This window comes from Rhipicephalus microplus, chromosome 6 (assembly GCF_043290135.1).
Source record: "Rhipicephalus microplus isolate Deutch F79 chromosome 6, USDA_Rmic, whole genome shotgun sequence".
In the NCBI taxonomy this organism is placed as follows: domain Eukaryota; kingdom Metazoa; phylum Arthropoda; class Arachnida; order Ixodida; family Ixodidae; genus Rhipicephalus; species Rhipicephalus microplus.
Window position 1 is genome coordinate 103,393,308 of NC_134705.1, and position 18,674 is coordinate 103,411,981.

The 18,674-nt window shown below is 42.8% G+C and overlaps 1 protein-coding gene across 19 annotated transcripts in view; it reads left to right on the plus strand.

Moving 5' to 3' along the window:
- The window catches only part of LOC119168049 (uncharacterized), a 184,032-nt gene that overhangs the window by 129,913 nt on the left and 35,445 nt on the right, over positions 1–18,674 (plus strand). For 14 of the 19 annotated variants that reach the window (XM_075866313.1, XM_075866325.1, XM_075866311.1 and 11 more), the window contains 4 exons: positions 1,075–1,125; positions 8,482–8,529; positions 9,255–9,302; positions 12,964–13,011. In XM_075866313.1, coding sequence (XP_075722428.1) covers positions 1,075–1,125; positions 8,482–8,529; positions 9,255–9,302; positions 12,964–13,011 — 195 coding nt within the window. The remainder of the gene's footprint in view (positions 1–1,074; positions 1,126–8,481; positions 8,530–9,254; positions 9,303–12,963; positions 13,012–18,674) is intronic. The other 5 variants (XM_075866314.1, XM_075866319.1, XM_075866326.1 and 2 more) reach the window with 3 other exon arrangements.

An 18,674-nucleotide genomic window follows, 5' to 3' on the forward strand; every position in this document is an offset into this window, starting at 1 on the left:
TCGCCAAGAAGCTGGCGCCTGCGTCGCAGGAGCTGTGATGTGCGACGGTCACCGAGCTCTGTAGCCGTAATGACCTGTTGAAGTCTGCTGTGCTCGGACTCAGACTTGCGGGAAATGATAGCTGCCTCCAACGTGCCGTAGGGATGGCTCGGGGGCGGCGACGCTAAAATATCAGTTAAATCGTCGGCTATGTCCGGAGGTAAGCAGGAGACCAGTTGCTAGTACCTTGACTCTTGGCTGGTGATTTGCCGTAGATGGAAGTGCACCTCGACACGGAGAATCAATGTGCTGGTGTGTTGGGCCAAAATGGTGGCAGGTTGACATGGTGAATTGCAGCGACTGCAGCAGCGCTATGTCTGGCGTCTTCTTGGGCGTCAGGACCGGTAAGATTGGTGGTAGAGCCGGCGAGACCTACGCGGGAACATCGGGGCTGTGTGTTCTTTTTCGGGTCACCATTAACTGTCGGAGCTAACACGAGAAAGATCCAGCCCCGACAGCGTTCGGTTTTCGAACTGATTTTTTTTATTATCACGCTGCACGCGCCACGCGGCCCAACGCAACTTCTTCTTCTTTGACGAGCGCTGCATTCTGGGGCATTATACCGCCATATGATTCAACGGGCACCCAAATCTGAGCACACAGGCCTACAACATTTCAGCTTCTAAGGAAAATGCAGCTGCTGCAGCCGGGATTCAATCTCGCGACCTGTGGGTCAGTAGCCGAGTACCATAGCCACTAAACCACTGCGGGGGGATGGCAGCTGCAGTGGAGGCGTCGGACAACTGCGTGTGACTCTAGTTGCGATCTCGTAACAGACATTTCCGCCTCCATTGAAAATGCAGCCACCGCAGCTGCGATTCGATGTTGTGACCTGCGGGTTAGCAGCCGAGTACCTTAGCCCCTAAATCACTGCGGCGGGGTGGCAACTGCAGCGGAGGCGTCGGACAACTGCGCATGATTCTTGTTGTGATCTCGTAACAGCTTTCGCGGTAAAAGAATATCTTTCCGGCGCTATGCTGTAGACTGCGCTTTATGTTTCAGCTTGACGTATTTCTCGCGCTATGTAATTTTCAGCCTGCATCCCCCCGAAGGCTCAGAGACAGCAGTGCAACTATTCCAACTTGGGCAAGTATTTCATCCTCATTCAGACAATGTTTTACTAATGCTGCTAAATAATATTTCTGTCGCATGTATTCGAAACAGATTTACCACATCAGATCAGAGAACGGTGCAACAAGCAATACAATATTTATTAAGTTGGTCAATTTTATGTTACATTGATAATTAAACAATAATATTTTAACTTCCAATGAACATGACAACATGCATTGCAGTACAATTTTTATAGAGACCTCTTTAGGAATGCTTAAAAGAAGAAAACATATTGAGAATGCTCGCATCGCTGCTTGCTTCGGTGGCACTTGTCGTCAAAAGAAGACAGTCTTCTTTCTGAACAGAGAATAAAAAGTTCATTTTACGTTGTGCGCGAAAAGATTGGTGAGGGGGTGCTCCGTAAGATATGAAAACAATCTGGTATTATTTATAGAAATGGAAGTTTTCTAGAATGGAAGCCACTGGTAGGTTACAGAACCATGTCGCTCTAGTAAAGCTTAGGACACAACCTCTTTGTGTTTATAGCGTTGCATTGTTAGTGCAGCGTAATAAGCACTGTTGCCTTCAGAATTACGTATATCTGCATTCGAGGCGCAAATTAACAAACGCCTAATACTCACGTACATTTGTTTACCTTTAAATATTTTGATACTTGCTTTTTGACTGACAATCTTCACAAGTACGAATCCAGCAAGCATATAAGGATGGCGGGACGTTGCGGCAGTATTGAAACTTCTGCAGGGTCGTGCAGTAGTGTGCGTTGAGACGTGCGACGCACTGACCAACAGAAACACAGAGCGAAATTCCTGCATTGAAGTACGCAAAAAAAGAACTTTAAAAAAGTTACACCGATGGACGTGACATACTCTCATGCAAATTTTCAGTGCAACTTCATGTTTCATCGAGGGGAGCTGTCTTTTAAATTTATGCTTTTTTCAAGGTATCGCATACGCCATAAATCAATATGCTTGTGGTATACGATGCACCCAATCCACCAAGGTTCGTCTTTCTACAGATAAGCGCGGGCCCCACCAATCATCTCTTAAGTATTTTGCGGACTTTGTTGATGCTGTGCGTGGAAGATTATGTAAGGAATTATGGGTCAGCCTTATTGAGTAGGTGAAAAACACTGAAGGACACACTCGTTGCGCCATCGCGTGGCAAGATGAGTGCTCGGTATTTTAACTTTTCTTGTTATTCTGCTCCTATACCACCCTAGAATACATCGGTTTATGCGAAATCTTACACCATATGATGCCTGTATAGAGCTTTTGTGCGAGTAAGGCTGAAGCACCCGCATATATCTAAGGTGTATGATTCGACGTCGACGAAGAGGGCCTCGGGCTTATATCGAAATAATTCGTAGGCATTTTTATTATCTATATATGTTTCTCAGCCACTTTAATGCCTCTCAGAAATGCAAGCACCGCAGATGGCAACGACAATGGTGACAGCGGTATCCAAGAAAGGAGCGCCAGGAATTTGTACTTTACTGAAGTAGATGAAAGACGAGAATAATAACTTATTATAAACACTTGTCTCGAGTCAATATGTTACACTGTAAAAATTGTCGGAAGACGATAATCTTGCGTCTGGAGAGAGTGAACAAAACGTTTGTTTGATGTTCTGCGCAAGAAAATTGGTGAATGGTATTCTGAAGGCGCTGCGTTAGAGTGCCTCGAGCGTGTAGTGGAGGCGAACAACGCATCTATGCACGTTAGACACAAGCGCCATCTGGCAGTTATTTTTGAAAACGAAGGCGCGCGCGACCGCGGAGAAAGATGCGTGCCAGTCTCGGAGGTGATAAGGTGTAAAATGCAAAACGAAAGGCACGTGCCACCACCGTGTCGTCATAGCGAAGCGTTCGAAACACCTCCTTGAGCATCGCGTTGCACTGTCAGCGCAGAGTGTTAAACGCTACAGACCTTAGAGTTAATTCACATAAAAAACAGCGCCAATAACGAGGGACAAAAGAAAGAAGGAGACAGACAGCGGCACAAACTAACCACAAGATTTATTTGCTAGAACCGCACAATATATACTCGGGCAGAATGGGTCAAAAAAGAGAAAAATACAAAACAAAGAAAACAGAATACCCCTAACAACCACGTAACCATCGCCACAACGCACTATGAACAACACGTGTGCTAATGTTCTTAAGAAAATCTATTTCTTTTTGCAATAGCGCAATCGAAGAACTGCTGACACATGCACTGCCCAGCCTTTCTATCTCTGCAGCCTCATAAATTTCACGTATCATCTGGTCCCGAGGTCGCCTATTGACGGTACAAAGCTGAAAATTGGGGACACAACCGCAGTCTAAGCAATGAATGCCGAGGTGGCCCGAAACTGTAGAGGAGACGTTGTGAGCGTGCTCTCACACTGCTGGTCCACATCTTTTTTTTATTTGATTTGATTTTGTTTGAGTTCAGCAGCCTGTTTCAATAGACCAATGGATTATAATGCATTGTCCTAAATCAATCCGAGTTGCTAGATGCTTTTTAAAGGCGATATTGTTCAATACTACGGCGGCTTCTGCGTCGAGAATCAATATGTGCGGCCACATTATTGTTGTAGTGTGACCGGGAAGGTTCACGACAACCAGTGCAGGGAACACCAGGGGGACTCACAGCCGTTTTAAGACGTTATAATAAAATAATGAATTCACGCGCAACATGAAAACTCAAGACCCTTCTAGAGCCTACGCAAGCTGGAAGCAATATTGCTAGAATGCTCAATGAAGCTCGGGCATCCGTATATGAACGCACCGGCACGCGCACCCCTCCCCCCTCACACTCACACATACAAATCATTGGTTATTTTTTTTTTCACCGGTGACTGATGAGCCTGCTGCCATTCTACTGTACATCCAGTGTCGTTTTTCTTGAATTGAAAACATCTATATCTCAAATATTCATAGGGTCATCACCGGCAAAACCACAAGGCATCTCGCACGTCGTTTTTCTGTTCATGAGCCCAACGCACTCTTCGAAATACGAAGCAAGCCAATGCAACGAAGATAACAGCATCACACTGCAGAATCAGGCACACCTCTAGCTCTATTATTATTACCACAATAAGAACCTATGAATATATCGATCACAGCCACTGTGCCAGCAGCTGTGTCGCTTTATAAGTTCGTAATACCAAAGGCTAAGTTACCGCTAGCTTTCAATAATTTGCCATAAGAAGTAGCGGAAAGCCAGCGTCAAAGGTACGGTCTAGTCACGAGTTCCCACAAAAGGGACTGCAGCGAGGTGCTGGGTCACCTATACATCTTCTTCGATGAAAGGGCGAGGACATCGTTTGTTACAAATCGGAGTTCTTACTGCCCGACACAAAAATAACAATTGATAAGTGGGATTTACCGTCCCAACACCACCATTTGATTATAAGAGACGCCGTAGTGGAGGCCTCCGGAAATTTCGACCACCTGTGGTTGTTTAACGTGCACCCAAATCTGAGCACACGGGCCTACAACGTTTCCACCTCTATTGGCAATGCAGCCGTCACATCTTGGACTCAAACTCGCGACGTGCGGGTCAGCAGCTGAGTACCTTAGCCACTAGACCACCGTGGCGAGGCACAGCAATAACAATTAGGTTGATTTATTAGAAAACGAGCGGATAAGTAAAAAGCCCCTTTCAAAGAAGCTGGTTGTTCTTCATCAATGTACAAGGCTTTTCTTCCATCGGCTTCCTCCGAAATGTGAAAATTCTCGCTTAGCCATTCATATTTCGTTACGCGAAATTGTATTGATGCAAGTACATACAATGTGGGCTTGCACTAAAGTCCCTGAGCTCCAACAAACATAATAGCACTAACTCACATCAATACACCAAGAAGCCTTATCAACACCACGACTTGTCTTGCGTGCTTCGCACTCGTATGATACTAATCAAGAGATGCATTCTCCGCACTGAGTGTCTAAACTTATAACACGCGATCGTCAACTTATCATTCCATTCGACAACGCTGTCGACAGACTAGTGGCATAGGCAGATTCACGCCGAAATTTTTTGCCTTCAGTGTTCTTGTAGGTTAACTCACCACTCCATATCAGTTCGGTGTCAGAGGGGCCCTTAGCGCACCAACACCCAAATATTGCAATGTTTCAATGGGAGTGCCAGTTCAAGGCTAATGTTCACCACATTTGTTCTTAAGGTTGTTCAGAAAACTACGCCTAAAATCAAGAACGTGTGGCTACAGACGACGAAATATTACTAGCAACATATGTCATGTGTGAAATTACAGAAATTTCGTGATTAGTAGAAGTAATTTCAGACATGGCAGAGGCTATAACACAAAACATTCAAGGTGATGCCATCAAGGCAAGGCTATCACTCTCATCAGAATACATTAACTTCAATCTACAGTGCACCAGTACAGGTCACTATAGTACTGACTAACTGACTAAGCCTCCAGCGATGACATGAATGTTTCTATATTATATACTTGAAGCGTCAACGGTTATGGAACGGGAAGTTTGAAGTTAGAGATATTCTGCTATATGAGTGTGCCTTTTGTGAAATGTGAATGATAGGCAGTAGTTGCCTAAATTGTGTAAATACTACTTTTAATACTGATATTCGCACTAACGCTACTAGTATTATACTTACAGCAGCCGTTGTGCGCGTCTGTGCACTTGAGTGAATACTGTATTGCAAAACTTTATTTTAGTCTCTACCTCCAATACACCCCCCGCCCAGCTTTCCGTGCAAATTCAAGTGAGGCAAATGCTTAATTTTTAATGCTGAGCTACTCAAAACGCATTGCCAGCCAAGGCAGATCAATACAGGCACGTCGTACATTTTTTGGCTCGTACGGTCTTCGATCGTGCTTGCTTATATAACTATTTTCCAGCCTGACCAATTTGTAACCTAATTTGGTAGATTGTACTGAAGCAAATATTATTACTTTTAATGTTTTTAGAGCTTACCAGAAGACGTTCACCAGACACAAAATGAAGAACGTACTTAAAAGGCAATGGCGGACAATGGCACTAGTAACAACAAGTATGACTACTTGTGCTCGGAGAATTACGTATGTCTACCACCATACCGAACTTCAGAACTTGCAAGCTTAGGCCACCTTAGTGCCCTTGATAGCCGTCCTTCTCTGGCATATATTCTGTCCTAACTTCTTCCTCTCTCACTCAAAATTGAAATTGTTGGTTTTAAAGTTTCCACAGTGTCTGAGTGATCGCACTCCCACTTTGACGTTTCTTGTCAGCTGACGAGTCTTGCGAATCATCTGGCTACACCTACGTGATTGTTACTTTGAGCATATACGTCGTGGGTGGTCGGAGTGCATAAAAATTAAACGCAAAAAGGTGGTACAGGCCTTGATGGCATTGCCTCGATGACATTGACTTGGTCAGCTCAGTGAACAAATTTCAGCTTAGGATTACAAACTGGACACAGAAAACAGAAAGTAGGTCTTAAAGGAAATACGCAAAAAACGAAAGTAATGTGAAACAATTTCGGTAGAAAAGAGCACTTTGCGATACGTAAAGAGACGAAGGAAGTTGTAAAGGTATATGTCTATTAGGACAAGTATCAACATTGCCATGCTCTACTGTTTTCAAGCCCGTTTACTCAGAGTTGGGTGCACTTGTGCGTTGTCGTTCACTGACATCGTAAAGTACATGGGCCTCTTCTGTTTTGCGTCCTTCAAAGTGACTGTTTTTCGTGATTCGTTACTGGCAGTAACGCCAGACAACGTGGACAATGTCAGAAGGATTTAAGCCAGTCGATCCCTCTTGTCGACCCTTCTGCATATCGGCATAGACTTGCTAGGGCCTTTCCTTATGTCAACGTGCAGTGAAACGTGGATTAACGTAGCTACCCACTGCCCGCCCCGCTATACCAACACAGCTCAGCAAAACATTGTGCCACCTAGATAACAAAGTTTTAATTGAGACCATTCCTTTTGTAACAGAGCCCCAGGTTTCACAATCACTAAATATTTTAAGCCTTTTAGTGCTGATCCCACATGAGCGATCCTTGGACACAAACAAAGAAGCAACTAACAGATCACCACCTGTGAACCACAGATAGAAGGCCACAATGAGCGTCTAAATAAGACCATCGCTAACATGCTGACTAGTGCGCAAACCGCCCAACACAAGAAATGGTATGGCAACCTTGCGTGCGTAGCTTTTGTTACAACGTATTCATGTAAAATACGGTGCGGATGACGCCCCACAATTTGTATATGAAAGACGCTCGCCAACGTCGCTCGACACCGTTCTACCCAACATAAACACACTAAAGAATCTAGAAAAATTTTCCACTCCCATAAACAACAACACAAAAAAAGGAACACCCATAAATACAACAATGTCGCCTAGAGTATCAGGCTGGAGTTTGACTGAGTTGCGCTTTGGAGCCTGATAAGCCGACATTGACCAACTCAGAAACATTTAAAATCAAAGCTCCTCAAGCCATGGGTCATGCACCTCGATGTATGTAGTAGTAGTAGAAGTAGTAGTCGTAGCCCCGCCACAGTGGTCTTGTGGCTAAGGTACTCGGCTTCTGACCCGTAGGTTTATGATTATGAATATGAGAGACGTTGTAGTAGAAAGCTCCGGAAATTTTCACCACCTGGGGTTCTTTAACGTGTACCTCGGTAAAGTTTGCTTGAGAGGTTACGTGAGAACCAGTATTAAATCTGCAGTGTTTCATGTTGCACGTATAAATGCAGACGCACACCATCGCAGATCAGTTCACTCATCGGTCAACGTTGTCCTCACCACTCTTACTGTATGATTTGAATAGATTTGGTTTGCTCCTATGAATTTCCGGGCACAGGTTGGCCTAAATTATCAGCCTCATCTTACAAACGCCGATTGATGCCTTCGTCCACCTTACCACCACGCTATCATTGTCCCATCCTTATTACTAGCTACAGAGCCGCCAGAAGACGGATTCCGTAAGAAGCTCCAGTAAATCAACAAAACAAGGCTTTGAAACGTTCCCGGCATTGCACTCAGATTCGATCTAGTCTCCTATAAGTCGCGGTTTTGCTGTTCGCGAAGGCTATGTAGAATTGGCATGATACAACGCTGGTATCATGGCACAAAATCAACCTCAGTGTTGAACAATACTGTCCGAAATATTAATTATATATGTAGCAGCAATATCAATTAAAAACACTAGCATGTCTTTCTTGTGAAAAGCAAAAATATTCGAATATTGCAGAGCGTAGGTGCGCATAGTTTCCTAAAAAAATGTGGCTTTGAAAAAATATCGGAAGCTGCACATATGGAAGCGTTTAATTTTTAGATGACTGAATGTCACCAACAACAGAAATTATTTTCATGTGTGCATCAATTTTTTCATTGTAATTTTATTCTTTTTTTTTCAGCCTGGCAGTCCCCCACGTCTCAGCACTGTCCATTTTGGTAAAAGTGCGGTAAGCGTTTTGTTTCGAAGCAAAATCTGCAGTTTTTGTATGCAAAAAGAAAGCCCGATTATAATACGTCTGCCTTGCACATCATGAAATTTGGACGGCGAACATTGAAAAAAAAACGTTGCTGGTACTAACGTTTGAGTCATACAATCGAGGCAATTTACGTGGGCCATTTTCCAAACCGATACGCCAGAGACAGATAAAGGGACCAAACATCGCAGAGAAAATACACCGGAAGTATCTCAAGCTGGATATTGAACAACATTTTCATAATATTAACTTGGCGCACAGTCATCAGCAGCTGGAATTTGTAACAATGCTTCGAAACCTTCCCTACAGTGCACCCGTATTTCAGCTGGTCACATAACAGTGACAGTTTTGTGGGCCGTTGAACTTATAGCTGACTTTTTACTATATATTACTCGCCCTACGACACCCAGAAAGGTAGCCTTGGTATTGAGTAATATTTTCTAGAAACCTGAAAAAGGTACTGATTGGCATTAGCTATACAAACTGTGATGCGTCTTTCTTGTAAATCGCAAATTATTTGACATGTGCTAGCTCGTAGATGCAAATACTTCACCCATAAAATGCTATTTATGCAGAATACTGGAAGCTTCAAAAATGCGACCGCTTCAATTGAAGGCCTTTGTTATCTTTTCATAGACAACCAAGGTTATGTTTATGTGTGTATGCATTTCTTAAGTGTAATGATGTATTTTTTTCAGCCTTCCAGTCCCCCAAGCCTAGACAGTGTCTACTTTGGTGGAGTTATGGTAAGCGTGTTTCTCTAACCAAAATAAGTGATTTGGCGTATATTAAACCTATCGCACAACGTCCATCATTCATTTAGTGAAAACTGGACAAGGCGCAATGGAACAAAATAGCTTTATTATCTCCAAGGTATGAGTAAAGGTACTATCGATGAAATTACAAGTATTTGGCGCTGTCTGATATACACATGACGGAGCAAAACAGCACAAAAAGACCTGTGAACCATCTTCTGCCACTGGCCTCCGCAATATCTTAGTACAAATTCTACTACAAGATGTGTCACAGTTCTACTTACAACTTATCTCTGAATGCGTGGATTGATTAAAATAGGTATGAATTAAAGTTAGCACGTGAGCTGAAAAAGAACGGAAAATGGCTAACAGGCAAATGTTGTTCAACAGTATTTACATATAAAAATGAACGAGTGATGTTGTTTTAATATTTACCAAAAAAAGTTGACTTAATGTCTGCATATTTAAAGAGTGTGAGATGCCTAGTTGCGTTGCTGTGGCTTGCACCAGCATTTGTAAAATTGTGCCTTCAATTTGCTTTCATGATTCAGTGAGCTCATAATAAGTTATTGGGAGGCAGTGGTCGAATGCTGATGAACGAGTCAGTGTGCGGGGGCTTACTTCGGTGAAGAAATGAGCGCTAAAGAAGGAATAAAGCAAGTAAAAAAGGCATAAATTTGCGCTATAGTGCCATACCACCACTAGGAATGCTTAGAAGGTTTGCTCGAAATAGTAAACCACCATTTCCTTTTCTTCTGTTAAAACATAAGCACGTTTTGCAGCCAACTTCACAAAAAATAAAAGACACTTGTCTTTATACACACACACACACAAACACACACACACACACACACGCAAACACACCGCTCCGCCGTGGTGGTCTAGTGGATAAGGTACTTGGCTGCTGTCCCGCAGGTCGCGGGTTCAAATTCCGGCTGCGGCGGCTGCATTTCCGATGGAGGTGGAAATGCTGTACCCCCATGTGCTCAGATTTGGGAGCACGTTACAGAACCCCAGGTGGTCGAAATTTCCGGAGCCCTTCACTACGGCGTCTCTCATAATCATATGGTGGTTTTGGGACGTTAAACCCCACAATTCAAATCAATCAAAACACACACACACACACACACACACACACAATTTACAGCTTTGCGGCAAAGGCGAAGCAATGAGCGCGATAGCAACAAATTGGAAAGTCACGCGCAGAATGGCAAGCAGATCAGAGCGTGCATTGTGTTTCTCACGCACAAATGGCGCACGAAACGTATTCACAGGTAAAAATGCACGCAAATAAGCATCTAAGTTGTTACTTCACTCTGTCACAAAAGCGCGCGCTTTTCGGAAACGGAGACTCCAATGATCGCAGTGACCTTTGTGCGCCCGGTAACTAGAACAGAAATGTTCCAGGTAAATCCCCGATTGAGCCAAGATGTACGACCTTCTTCACCGCAAGGGCACGAGAAGAAGCATCGCTCTCCTTCCATAAGCAAGGCAAAGTACGCGTGAGAGATAAGCGCGCGCGCCACCACATTATGTGACGTCGCGCGCTCATTGCGCCATTTTGCTGGTATGGCTGAAAACACGATAGCCCCACTCCCCACCACTACGAGATGGCCGGCACGAGTGGTAAGTGGTAGATAAAAATTGGCCTTGTATTTGCTTGTTACACCACAAATGTCGTCGAAAGACGATAGTTTGCGTCTGGAGGGAGTACACAAAACGTTTATTTGGTGTTCTGCGCAAGAAAATTGGTGAATGGCATTATGGAGGCACTGCGTCAGAGTGGCTCGAGCATGCAGCGGGGGCGAACGAGTGCATCAAGTCACGTCACACGTGAGACATGAGCACTATCTGGCAGTTATCATGAAAAACAGGGCGCGCACCGTGCGCTCTCGTCTCTGAGGCGATAAGGTGTAGAACGCAAGGCGATGGCTAGGTGCCACCAGCGTGTCATCTTGGTTAGGCGTTGGAAACACTTGCCTTTTTGCGCAAGTGTCGCATGGCCAGTGCAGCGTTATAAGACTACGATTCGTAAATTTACTTATGTATGCCTTTTCTAGTAAAAAATCACATACATAATATTGACGTGATGTTATGGTGCCTCAGTTATGCGCAATATTTGCTTCCTAATTGACGATCGCACAACTGTGAACACTGAACCTTCAGCAATACTGGTGGGCGCTGCGGATGGAGTCGGCCATTCGGAGTATCGTTTGGTAACTTTGGTGCCGTTTAGGGTACCATTAAAGCTAGACAAACACACACGTGCAGACAGACAGACAGACCAAAATTTTTAAACGAGTTTCAAGACAATTGTCTTTAAATAGCGTGCCGTGTGAACGGAGAACGTGCTCAACGACGGCTCAGTGGTTAACGCCTCGCAATGATGACTCAGACGTCCCATGTTCGATTGCGAACGCTTTGTCTTTTTCTCGATTATTTTTCTTTCTTGCGTTTCCAATATATAAATACGTATACATATAAGGGTGATTAACAGTGGTGCCAGCGGCAAATCCAGCCGAGAGTGTTTATACTGTGGCTATCGCAGTAAAAGCATTTTGCTCTTGCCACAATATCATTTGGTGGCCCTGATTGATGCTTAGATATTTAAATGCATCTCTAAACCCTTCAAAATTATTGAAAAGATTACGTTCACATCAGCTCAGCGGCAGACAATGAAATTTTTAATCGAATGTCCCAGGCTAGAATTATAACGGTGGAAAGATTTTTTATTCATGTTCCTGTCATCAAATGTACATTACAATTTCTTACAATAACATCCTCTACAATCCTTCTGGCATTGTCTGTTAGTTGTGAAGGATTTAGTGCCTAACAAATAAAACTATATCTTACAATTGCGCGTTTTTCATTCCTTCAGTGAAAGTGACTGGTGTTGACAAATGACTATCGTATTAAAACATAAATTCAGCTTTTCATCTAGTTTACCTGAAGTTACGTGTATAAGACAAGCTGTTGGTGCGACACGGAAATCAACTTTGGTGCTTCCAGCAACTGTGCCATGTATGAATAGCAGAGTTTTCATTTCCACCACCCAGAAAAGAAGAAAAAGATCAAGGCATCTATTTCAACACTATAATGCTATATTAGATGCCTAATTTTTCGACAAATAAAAAACAAAAGGGGTAAACATGCGTACTGGTTCAGCCCGGAGCCTCCGTTCTTCATATGGCTCAACTGGCTCGCACTTTTGAATATACGATGCATCAAGCTAACGTGCCGCTTCACCTCGATGAATATTCAACGTAAACCAATTTCTTGTTAATATGCTTATGTTTAAAAGCCGCTGCGAAGTTTTCAGTAGCCCCAGTGAACATTAATTTCATAATTGTTCAGTACAAAGGCCGGAAGAGGTATCTCTATGGTACACAAATTTGAGCTCTACAGACAAAATAATTGTTTTGCTATACCAGAGGTCTCAAGTTGATGGTATTTTTCGCTTGTAAATGCAAGCCTTTTTACGTCTTTGAGTGATCACCAGCACTATGTTACACCCATAAACTGTGGCTTTGGCAGAATGTTGGTAGCTGTGCAAATGTCAAGTCCTAATTTTAAAAACTTGATTCAATGAAAAAGCTGAAGTTATGTGCATGTGTCTATCTATTTCTTGAGTGCCGTGCATACCTCTTTTTAGCCTGGCAGTCCTCCTAGTCTTCAAACTGTCTTCCGAAATGGAATTCCGGTAAGTATTCTATCTCTAAACAAGTATACGATCTTCGACGTAAAAACAAATCTATTCAGTAACATCTGTCTTTCGTAACACAGAAAATCGGAACCTAAGGCCATGTGAAAATAATATTTACTTGCACTTGGTAACGTTAAATCAACAGTGAACGTGGTCTTGCTCAGGTTTTAATGCTGACATTAAATACAGATGCTTTATCTATGATCTCGTCGTTTATACATTAGGGTGGAACCACAGCAGATCTCAGAGATGGCGAAAATGTCCCAACCCCGGCGCCTGACACTCTTTTGCATACGATGTCGTTGCACGCCTTGTTAGAATACGTGACTTTTCTAGGTCGAACTCGGCTTGTGCTCCACAGGGCGAGCTTGACGTGGTAGCTGCTTACGCTTTCTCCGTATATGTTCATGTCTCTTGTGGCGTCCACTCGTTGGCTCATGCACGCGTAGGTGAAGTTTAACTGCATTGGTGTGCATCTGTGGTTTATTCATTGCTAGGTAGCGGTGTCGATTTTTTTTAAGGCGGCAGACATTTCACCTCGTGGAATGAGAGGTTAACGTATAAACGCATTGGTATGAGCTATGCCTTGCCTATTGCACTGATTTTGTTGCATATTACTACCATTACCTCGTGGGCGTAATATTTCAAACTTCTTTGAAGACGTCGAATCGTTAATAGGAAACGTCAAGGCACAGCATACTCTACTGATGACCTACTTCAATGCCAAGGTAAGGAAGAAGCAGGCTGTAGACCAGACCGTAGGTAATTATGGTACAGATACTTTAAATTGCAGAGTGAAGTAATTAGTGCAGTTTGCAAAACGCAATAGTTGGCGGATTTTTATTACCTTCTGCCGAAAACGAGTGAACCATATGGGGACCTAGAGGAGTCCTAATTGCGTAAGTAAGAATGAAATGGACTTTAAAATGAGTGCGAACGCAGGCAATCTGCAGGGTGTGAAGTGCTTGGCGAAAAAGAAGGCAGTGACTATAGAAAGATAAGGTCTCTAATTCACCGAGGCTTGAAGATAGAACGAGAAAAACTGATCCACAAGACGCCTATAATTGAGCTACCACTGAAAAGTAAAGTACACGAAATCAGAGGCTGGCTTTAGAGCAGATAATCCACTCTTATCGAAAGAAAAGGTCTTAACGTCTATTTAATAAATGTTAATATGAAGTGTGTTATTATAGAGTCTGCAGTGGAAGTTTGAAGCATGGTAATAAGACAGGACACTTGCAAGCTTTCCAAGCAGACAAAAAGCCTTATGGATAAATGTCAAAATAATAAAGCTTAAAGCACACCAGACAAAATAGAAGTAGCAAAGCTTTCGAAAATGATGAATAAGCATAAGTTATCTATAGTAAGAAGTATAACATGAACAGAAGTGAACATGCTATATAAAGTGGAGGAAGCGTCAAAGCAGCGAAGAGGAATTTAGGGATTGGCGAAAACCAGATGTATGCACTAAGGGACAAGGTAGGCGAAGGAACTATCAATAGGGGTAAGATAGCTAAAGTAGCTAATATTTAAAGTAGCGGAGGAGTTTTACAAAGATCTGTAAAGTAGGCGGGGCAACTACAACCAGAGTGTCAGAAATATAGCAGCCCACAAAAGCCCACTACTGCTGTTATGCAGTAGTGAGAAAAGTCGGGAAAACCTCGAAGAGCATGCAATGAGGGAAAGGTAATGGAGACGATGAGGTAACGTAAGACCAGGTGAAAGATGAAGGGCATATTTTGTTTGAAAAACTGTCCACCATTTTTACGAAAAGTATTTTGATGGAGATGGTTACGCGAATCCTGGAAGAATACTAGCATCATCTTAATCTATGAGAAAGAGGACAACATGAACTTGAGGAATTACAGGCCGATGAGCTTGCTCTTGTATAAAAGCTATTTACAAAGGTAAATGCTAACTGATTTAGGACACTATTAAAAATCATTCAACCAAAGTATTAGCTGCGATTACTTTACAAACGCCCGCACAAATCAGGCGAATCAGGTGACAGAGAAATGCTCTGGGTGCAGCCAACAACTACATGTAGCCTTTACAGATTGTGAGGAGGCATTTACTTCAGTAGAGATATCAGTTTTTATGCGGACACTCCAAAATGAGGGCGTGTACGAAGCTTATATGTACATGCTGGAAGATATTTACAGCGAGTCAACTGCCACATTACTGCTCCATAAAAAAATTGACAGAATACCAAAAAGGAAGAGTGTGAGACAAGTTGATACAATCTGCCCACTGCTATTGACCGTGTGCATGCAAAGATTTAAAATGAAAAGAATTTGGGATACGAGCTAATGGTCAGTATTTTAGTAACCTGCACTTCGCCGACAACATCGCATTGCTGAGTAACTCAGGGGGAAAAATGCAAATAATGATTACTCAATTAGACGAAAAGAACAGAAAGATAGGTATCAGAATCATACTGCAGAAAATGAAAGGGATGTACTACTGCCTTGAACTAAAACAGGGCTTGGAGATAAGTAGCAGTTCACTTGAAGCTGTAAAAGTGTACGTGTACGTAGAACAGGTAGTAACGGTGGAGCTGAACCACGAGATTGAAGTAACTAAAAGAATAAGAGTGGAGTGAAACATATTCGGCAAGCATTCTGAAGTCATGAATGTTAGCTTGCTACTATCTCCTAAGGGCTTGGTATTTAGCATCTGCATCTTTGCGGTATATACCTGCGAAGCACAATCCTCAATGAATACAAAGGCGGTTAAACATAAGTTGTAGGTTGACGGCGTCGCAACGAGCCATAGAAAATAAAATGATCGGTGTAACTATAGGATACAGAAAGAGAGCACAGTGCATTAGGCAAATGCGGTATTAAGGACGTCATAGTCGAAATCAAGAAAAAGAAACGGTTTTGGGCAGACTATGTAACACGAATTTACGAAAACCACTAGTCAATAGGGACCACACAGTTGATACCGAAAGAAGGTTAGCGGGTGAAGGGGAGACAGAAAATTAATTGCGAATATGAGATTAGAAAGATTGCAAGTGGTATTCTCGATGACAACTAAGCGCTCGCTGCCTTTAGCAGCCACGCTTGGAGCCGACAATAACAGGGTCCACCTTGAAAGGATATTTGTTACTACAATGCGCGCGTTCAGAAGTGGACGCTTAGTTTCTTTATTTTCGCAATGCCATACGCACCAGCCCGAAAAAGGACAAAGCGATGTCTAATAACTGTTGCTGTGTACCACATTGCGGGACATTGCAGTGGAAATATGGCATCGTCTTCTATCACTTCCCACAGGATGCAGACCATGCGCGACGGAGAAAATTGCAAGTGTGAAACTTACGAATTGGAAAGAAGGTGACCGACACTACGTTAGTTGGTTCTAATCTTTTCCCTTGCAAAGAGCTAATTCTCCTCGGCGAGTACACCATTGAATAGCATCTGTGCATTCTTATTGATATTCAGTCTCCTATTGATATTTGGTTTGTATAGTTTTGTTTGTATAGCCAAGCACATTAGGAAATTAGTTGCGTTTCGTGTGTGACTGTATTTTGTGCATAAGCTTCTTTTACATTCAATTCGCAGTTCTAATTATTCTCGAAATATGTTTATGTAATCCTTTTCCCGAACATTTGTGATTTTGCATTTGTGTATATACAAGCACACAAACGCGCGCGTGAAGGACGCGCGTGCGTAACCTGCGTGTATGCTTGTTCAAATATATATATATGTACATTTGAAGCATGCGTAATGTGCCTTCATCTATGTGCTTTCATTATCAACTAATGCTAACACGAAAAAGCGAGTGTTTGGATGCCGCCAGGATCAATATTAAAAAGAGATTTGTTCCCACGTTGGATCGGTCAACGAAAAGTAAGGAGCAATCCTATTACCATCAAACTTACAATATGCTTTATCTCAATATACACTGGTCCAGACACAGCTTGGTTCTGTAGTGAAGTGAATGGCATGCGAACTCAAATTTTGACTCGACAGCGAAACTCAATTGAATTCGTGCGATCAGAAGGGAAGGTGGCCGCGTAGTTACCAAGAACACTGTTAGAAGCCTTGGCTGGAGCAAAACAGCTTGCACCTTTCACCCACTACACATTAGCAGCAGCTTTGTCTAACGTCAGGTCTACTAGACTACTTCTTAAACTTGTAATAACTCGGACGCAGTTCACCGTAGAGGCTCAATGTTCGCACGCACAGCGAAACTATTTCCGCTGTTTCACAAGTGAAATCCATTATGCTCATGACAATGAGGTGGTTCGCCGCCAGCACCTTTTCACCTTCAGTGGAACATTGTGATACAATGCCACAATCAAGAAACGTTGGCCCAGCGCCACGCGAAACTGCCGCGTTGAACCTGTCAAGCGCAGTCATCTGTTAATCACCAGTGTTGCCACCACACGGACCATTCTCTGTAGTTGCGACTTAAGTAGCAGAAGCAAGCACTGAACCGAGTTAACTGCCGGAAATTGGGTGAGGCATTTGTGCTCCAGTGTGCATAGTCAAGCTGTTTATAATGATGTTGATGATGGTGGTGTTAATCTCACAGGCGAAATAGGCAACCTAAAAAATAACGAGTAGGTTAAAAAGCATTTTATGAGCCTGCTCTACGAGTTTCAGCACAAAATGAAACACCAACTCAAGGCGGCTCACATCGCAACTTTGAACGGATAAGTACTACCATTAAAGCAATATTTTCATGATAAAACAGGTAATGACTACACGTTGTGAAATGAGCTTTAAAGGATGCCATGACGGGAGAACTGAGTGCGTTCATTGAACAGTTCTACTAAAGATATGGTACGTTCCGTAGGGACGTAACAATAGCAATTAGTGACGTAACACTAGCGCATAGAGAACTGTGTAAAACGCAGAAAAAAATGCTTCATATACTGTTCGGCCAAGGCGTGAAGCGTTCTAATAGCTATAATGTGGTATCTGAGCAAATAATGATTTACCACCCTTTCTTGTAGTCTACGAAATAAGAATCAGCTTTAGTAGATGGGGCATCTCGGAGGGCAATATAGTCAAACTGACGTTCAGATGCCAAAGTGTTGGGGCCGAGAAAGTTAGTGAGTGTCAAAGACAAATATTTTTTTGTTTGTCCACAAACGTCACAGTACAAAAATTGTGGTGTCATTCAGCGCATTACGACCGTCGTTTCTCAAAGGCAAGAGGTACATTTGTGCTTGCCTCTCAGAATATTTTAAGGTTGGGCTAGTGTCGACAAACAAAAATGTCAATACGGAAATGATCACGAACGAAGCGCGAACCCAAATAATAGCTGCGTGTTATAAGTGACCACAACACCAAATTTGAGAAGTCTTCTAGCTGTAGTTGTGTTGGTTGATTACTTAGGTAATCACCTATGCATGCACCTATGCATCGGTAATCACCCATGCATGCAAACTTCTGCATGCCCATCAGCTGTTGTCAAAACAGCTCTCACAATTTGAACATCTCTGTAAAGCAATGGTGCAACCATGTAGTGTGATTAATAATATATTGCATGGAGTTAGTTATGAAACGTACTCATGACAGCCCATCGTTACAGAAGCGCTACTGTTTGAACTATTCGGCAATGGTCATGTGATTTGTCGATGATGGAGTCGGAGAAATAGATCTGCCAAAACAGGTCCAGAGGCTCCCATTAAAAAAACAATTTAGGTC